We start from the raw sequence: 7,108 nt of genomic DNA, 5'->3' as shown, positions 1-7,108 counted from the left end.
CAGGGTCAACACACTTCACAACAACAAACGCAATATTCTCGACCCTCAAGCATCGTCCAACCCCACCAGCAGCAGGGCAGCCAAAATCAACAACACCATCCTACCTACCAAACCTCGCACTCAATCTCATCGGTCTATCCACAACCGGGAGCTCAAAGCGGAAACTCTCAGACACCCGCCGACGGCCTCCCTTATTACTCACACTCCCCATACTCTACTCCTGGCGCAAACAGCGGATACACTTCCGCAGGTGAGTCGGTCATGTTTCTTTCCCATTATTAGCGATCTCCGGCTTCCTGGGTGTCCTGAGACGAGGAAGGAGAACCGTAACGCGCAGGTTGAGTCTTGCAACAGGACCCTGGCTGACATGTACATCTCAAGACACCTCCGAAATGATGGCCGCAGCGTTGCCGAGGCATACATATCCTCCTATGCAATACCATGCAACCCAGTCAACCTCACCGGCATCAGTCCCATCACCAGCCCAGCATGATCACCATCAGCACCGGAACATCTACGGCCAGCCGCCGTCGCAGTCGCTGCAGCAAACGATGTACTATCCCACACAGCAACCGCAGTACCAATCGATTGCGAGTCAGCCACCAGCACCCGCATACGCCCAACATGCGCACCAGACTCATCAAGCCATGACGACGCAACCGACGATGATGATGGCGCAAACTGCATCGCACAACCCCCTCGCACCTCATCATAGCCAGCATCAGCACCAGCACCAACCTCACCACACACAGCAACCGATGTCCAATAGTCCCCGCATAAAGATGTCCCCACAGCCATCGGTACAGCTTCAGAAGCCCCAACAAACGCAACCACTTACACAAGCTCACTCCACACAAAATGGCAGTGGCCCTCTAACTACACCGACAAGCACAACCTCAGGCGGTGTTAACGCGAATGCTGCGCCCGGCCCAATCCCAGCCACGACTCCGTTGGTAGTACGACAGGATCAGAATGGTGTGCAATGGATCGCCTTTGAGTATTCTCGCGACAGGGTGAAGATGCAATACACGATTCGTTGCGATGTTGAGTCGGTTAATACGGATGACCTCCCCCACGAGTTCAAGACTGAGAATTGTGTCTACCCCCGAGCGTGTTGTCCCAAAGACCAGTATCGTGGCAACCGTCAGGTCTATGAGACGGAATGCAATACAGTCGGCTGGGCTCTCGCGCAGCTAAACCCATCCCTCCGAGGCAAGCGCGGGTTGATTCAGCGTGCCGTTGACAGTTGGAGGAACAGTAACCAGGACCCCAGGTTGCGAAGCCGAAGGGTTCGCAGGATGGCGAAGATGAACAACCGAAAGGCGATGCAGAACGCGGGCCAGAGCCCTCATCTGGCTGGTCATGGCGGGCCAACCGGTATTCCTGGTGCACCGACGCACATGGGCCCTGGCCCTGCTATGACGAAGCCCTCGCTCAGTAGCTTAACGCAAGCTATGCACCACCACCCCGGTCACCCGCAAGACCATGGGCAAGGCACCGGAGACGAAGTTGGTATGTTTCAGCCGATGTGACTACCCTAATAATTCATCTAGCATAACTTGAAAATGGGTGGTCGAGTTATTGTTAAATTTTTTTACCCTTCAACCCCCCTCTCAATACTGTTTCTGGCGATATTTTCTCCCTTGCACTTCTAGAGATACCTATACCGCTTTTTTCCGTTATTTTCATGTGCAAAACAGTTTCTATACCTTGTATCCCAGCTTCTTACATACCCTTATTCTCCGTTGGAATTCCTTCACTCTCACTTCCGCCTCAACCCTCTGCAGCAACAGAGAAAAAGCTTGTGTTCCTGAGACTCCTTTCTTAACTTGTTGCCTTGAATCTGGTTCATTTTCTTTACTTTTGATTGGTTTAGAGGGTGGTTTTTGGTTTTGATGCTCTACTCGGCCTCTCTGGCTCTCTTCGCGCTCCTTTACATGTTCCTCTTTTTTCTTTTTCTCGTCATCAACCAATTCGAGGCGTTCCACCCGCAGATTAATAGCGCAACGCGAGTTTCCGTTCAACCAGGTCGACTTCAGGTTCTTCTACATATCTTCAACTTTTTACTTTGTCCTCTCCTTATCTCAAGAGTATGCGAGGCACGCGGAAGGCCGAGTTCGGAACGAAGTATTCGAATCTCCATTTCCCCTGCCCAGGAAGCGATTAATCGCCCCTGTCTCGATTACAGGTTTTGTATATTACCAGAATAAACCTCGAGCGCAACCTGTTGGTCGCTGATGTTATTTAGTCCCTCTCTTCCCCCGCCTGTCTAGCTTGGGCCGGCTGTCTTACGCTGGGTGGATGGTGGGAAGAAAAGGAGAGAGCCTGAGAGAGCCCTGAAAGGCATATAATCATCATTTTGATGCTTAGGGATTGGCATAAAAAGTTGCATTTTGTTTTCTGCTTGATATTGGAATTTTTTGGCCTTGTTTGATGTTTTTCACGTTTCGACCCAAGAGGAGCATCAAGGAAGCACAACGGGGTTTTAAAACTGCAAGTTGCTGGTTGAAGTTCATTCGAGGGGCACGTAGAGCACGTGGTATACCTCGTAGAGATGGACAGCCTGGTATCAATCCGGCGTGTATCTCTGGGCTTTCTGTCGTTCGCTGCACCACCCAGCAAAAAGCAACGGAGGAAGTGGAAAATGGGGGGCTGTACGAGAGGCGCTCTAAGTAGAGACTTCGATCACGAATCCCACACCACACAGCTCTGATTTCCCACACCACGCCCCTTGCTCGGAGTCTACCCCTGTCTCCTCCCCCGCGCCCACACCCGCCAACCCCCACGCGTCTAGTAGGGGTCTAAGTGGCTACGGTCCCTAGAACAACCCTAGTCCAAGGCCTACTCACCGAGCAGTCTCGGGGTGCGAAGGTATTGGCTAGCAACAGCCTTCTCATCATGAGCCGTCCCCTTCCCCCGGGGGGGGGGGGGGGGGGATCGTTACCATCCTTGCACTGTCTGCCCATTAGGCTGCGTCCCATAACCCTGTCATGTCTTGCACTGCCAGTTACTCGTTTTTCCTTGCCACATGTTATAAATGCCGGTGTACCTCCGCCCTTGCCATAGGAAACTGACGGATGGGGCTTGCTTAGGATCAAACTACGAACACCATCACCATCAGGCGCCGAATAGTGACGATGTAAGACCAGCCCAGGTGTTCACTGGATACAATACGAACCAGTCGTATCCCGGGGCCTTGGGCCATATGTCCGCGATTGCCACGGCCCGGAGACGGTCTCGGAGTGAGAATGACGAGCCCTCCGACCTCTTCCCCGACATGCCGGAAGCAAAGAAGCGCAAGTTTATCCTCGTGGAGGACAACGTGCGTGGGTCGAGGCTCCGCATCCGTGTCACGCTGGAGGGTGTCAACACGAAGGAAATCCCCGATAGCTTCCGAAAGGATTCCAGTGTTTTCCCGCGCAGCTTCTTCCCCCGCGAGATGCAGAGCCCCCCACCTAGCGCCACTGGCAGCTCTTTCTTCGAGGACGACCTTGACGCAGATGATGGCAACCAGGAAACCGAGGGTCGGGAAATATCAAGGAGGAGGGGTAGGGGCCGAGAGACGGTAATGGTCAGGGTCCCTGTGGGCGATAGCCGAGAGGGAGACCTGAGCGTGCCTAGGATGAGGAAGAACATTAGGGGCAAGGAAGTGAGGTTGAATGAGCTCGGATACCGGATGGCCTGGTTGCAGAGCCGTGTGTTTGCGGGACGGACGCTGTTTCTTCAGCGAGCATGTAAGTGGCAATTAACACGCCTCAATCTGTCCTGCCCTCTATGTCCGGTTTTTGGCGGATACTAACCGACTCTCGGGACAGTGGATTGCTACCGTAACAAGACTCGGTCGGCGATTGAGTCAATCATGCAAGACGTGAAGAATGTGGCGCCGCACTACGAGACTAGGGTTGGAAAGCGGAGGTGGAACGAGAGGATGAGAAGCCAGGAGCGACGCGACCGCGACTGAGACCGTTCACCTTACTTGGCTGCCACTGACGCCGGCAGAAAGACTTGCGGCGCAGATAGACGCCCCCAATCTCTGTCTAGACGCGACAGAACATTACATATCCTTCTTCGATGATACCCCCCCACGCATCAGCAAGCGAAAGGAAAGAGTATATTGTGCAAATTCGGCCTAGGTTATCTAGCAACGGTGGTAGTTATGGTGTCGGGTCGCAGTTATTCTGAGACCTCTTTCTTTGCGCATTTTTCTTTTCTTAACCAGTTGGCATTTATCTCGCCATTTTTTTTTTCAGCACTTCTTTATTTCTTTTGTTTCTTTCTTATTCTTGTCACTACTTTCAGCAAAATGTTGTCTTTTTTCCCTTTTGTGTCCTGTATCTGATTCTCCTCTTGTCTCTTCCTCTGTTTCTATTTCCATGTCTTTCCTTGCACATTGTCTTGCTTATTCCTATAGCCGGGAAGGGGATGGTGAGAATCGGGGTTGTATAATACAGGCTGCGTGGATATGAGCTACACCTGAAGCCATATGGGAAGGGGGCGACCGGGCAAAGGGTGGAAAACAAAAAGGTCGGTGGTAGCTGTCAGGCTTTTGGGCGGTGGACGACGGATGGCAGAGCCGGAACGTGTCTCGACGGCCGTTAATGGTTCTTGGGTGTCGCGGTCTCGAAGGCTGAGACACTTGGCTAAGGGCGGTACTAGCCGAGGCTTGAAGCTAAGGCTTGTGAAACAATGGGTGTTCAGGCCATTGTTCTCGTGTTCATATCTAGAGAGAAGTTCTTGTGTTATATTTTTGGGGCTATTTCGGCTTAGATCTTGCGGTAGAGTGAGCGCTTGCGCGCCTGTTGTTTTCTACTTGGTTGAGATCGTACTAGGAACCATATAGACTAAGTTTACGTTCACTCATTGCCAGGATTGAAGTGTCTGTGATTTCCAAGTCCGACAGACAAGAAAATGAGTACGAAAAAAATGGAAAATAGGAAACGTAGAAGAAGTCCTAAGAAGAATTAAAAGTGGGAAATAGAGAAGAAGCAAAGAGAAGGCAAGAGAAGGCGGGAAAAAAAAAAAAAAAAAAAAAAAAAAAAAAAAGGCAGTTGAGAATGGTCAGTATGAGGGTCGAACTCATGACCTTGGCATTTACATGATAAGCCGGATAGCTTATTAGTACCACGCTCTAACCAACTGAGCTAACCGACCGTGGCACCTTGATCGCTTCTGAAGACTTATGTGGGCTTCTGCTCGGGTGCTGCTCTCGAAGTCTTCGCACGACTTTGGCCGGTGCAATGGCAAGCGGGGCTCACCAGCATCTTGGACAGACTTACAACGGAGCGGGTTACCAGTTGTACAATGGAGTTTAAACTGATCTACTACGCAAGTAGTGACAGGGACATATCGTCGCCTCAAAAGGGTGGAATGCTAGGTCAACCTCAACGAAGATTGGAGGAGACGCACAAGGGAGCCAACGAACAAAGGAACGAACCACTAGGCGCAGCGGGCTTCTCTAAACGTCGATCGATTGGGTATTACATTTGCCCAAGACTCGAGCGTTCAGTAATATTGTCGAAGAGTTTATACGATGGACTTGCAGGGAAATTGGGCGAAACAAGCTCTGGACTAAACCGAAAGCAGCGGGAATGGCTGAAAAGTGCGGATCCTGTGAGCGGACGACCTGCAGCAGCGGAAAAGCCAAGAACGAGGACAGGAATGGAAAAAAGACTGCCGTTTTCTCCCTGCAGGGTAGTAGTAGTATCGGTCTCTTGGGCGAATTAAATCCCCGTCTTACACTCTGAGCAAGGTTTCCCACGACTCACAATGAGTTGGGTCTTGAGGGTTTCAGCTTTGCTTTTTCTCCGTTCCTTTGTCGAGCCTTAAGAGATGTTTTACTTCAGAGTTTAGATGATGTAGATGAGACGCTCTCCATGTACCTGCCCTCGCGGACCCGCGTGAAGCGAAGGAAAGGGGGCAGTGCCTGGCCAGAATAAAACGGAGCATTGGATGCAGGCAGCGGGAAATTAGAGCCCTCAGCCGCACGCGACCGTTGAAAGGCCAGGCCAGACCATTCATAGCAGGCCCAGGCCGTGCGCTTCTTTTGGGCTTGGGCGTTATTTGTTAATAATAGCTTTGGGAATGAAGCCACCTTGGGATGAGATTCTCTGCATTTGATGCTACTTCGTACTTCGTACTTTGCCGGCATTGGTCAAAACTGCGGGCTGGTGCGTGTGCCTGATTTTTGGCGCCGTGATGGCTGATGCGAGACGATGCGATGGACGGGAGATTTGGGCGGCAAAAGGAATGAACCGGAGCGGATGGAAAGGGGAGGAGAGACATGAGGAGGAGAAAGAGGAAAGGAGGGCGAGGAACGGAGCCGGAAATGGAAGTGGAAAATGGATGTGTGGTGTGTGATGTGTGGGAATGGTGGCACTGTTACAGTGGAATAGAGATTTCGGTATTCATTTCTGTCTGGACTTTGCACGAGTCTCGTCCCAAGGAACCGCTGCATGCTTTGTATCAACAGAACGAGAACGAGAACGAGAACGAGAGCGAGGACGAGGACGAGGACAGGTCCGCAGCTTCGAGTTTATTAGACGATGCTCTGATGCGCCCACAGCCTCCAAAGCCTCCAAAGCCCCCAAAGCCCAACAACAACAAAGTAGTGCAGTCTCATGTAGCGTTAGCGCACACCAACTCGCGACTCATCTCCACGATCCCCCTTTTCCTACCTCAGTAGTTTGGCTCCCTCCCCCCTGTAATCACCAACTACTGCGTACCGGCACAGCCCTCCAATCTCAATCCCAATTCATTTTTTTTTTTTTCCTTCTTTAGAGAGAAGAGAAGGTTGCGAGGCTCTGGGCTGAGCGAATTGTGATTTTTGTGTTTTTTTTCCTCCTTACTCGTACTCGTACTACCAGTACTGTTCCATCGCCTGGCTGGCTCTTTGTGTTGGGTAGCAGGGACAGACAAGTCGGGACGGGCTTTCTTCAGCCCGGTCTGATTGAAGCTGAAGCCTTGTACCATCCGCCGCAAACCTCCCCACGTCTTCTTCTTTCGGCCCAGCCTTATCTCATCGCTTGGCTCCGCTGCTCACTCCGCTGCCCTCGTCTTACTTTGTCGTACAAACAAGTGGACAATCCGGTAGTCGGTCCCAGAGCCCACG

At 51.7% G+C, this 7,108-nt stretch overlaps 1 protein-coding gene across 1 annotated transcript; it reads left to right on the top strand.

Moving 5' to 3' along the window:
- Nucleotides 1-392: 392 nt before the first annotated feature.
- Nucleotides 393-3,961, top strand: SAPIO_CDS9921 (uncharacterized protein; the record flags this gene model as incomplete). Its single annotated transcript, XM_016791205.1, has 3 exons — nucleotides 393-1,512; nucleotides 3,093-3,734; nucleotides 3,816-3,961. The coding sequence occupies 3 exons, from the start codon at nucleotides 393-395 to the stop codon at nucleotides 3,959-3,961; spliced, it is 1,908 nt and encodes a 635-aa protein (XP_016639049.1).
- Nucleotides 3,962-7,108: the final 3,147 nt, after the last annotated feature.

This window comes from Scedosporium apiospermum (assembly GCF_000732125.1).
Source record: "Scedosporium apiospermum strain IHEM 14462 chromosome Unknown SEQ_SAPIO_0154, whole genome shotgun sequence".
Lineage (NCBI taxonomy): Eukaryota > Fungi > Ascomycota > Sordariomycetes > Microascales > Microascaceae > Scedosporium > Scedosporium apiospermum.
This window is presented reverse-complemented; position numbering and strand designations above follow the sequence as displayed.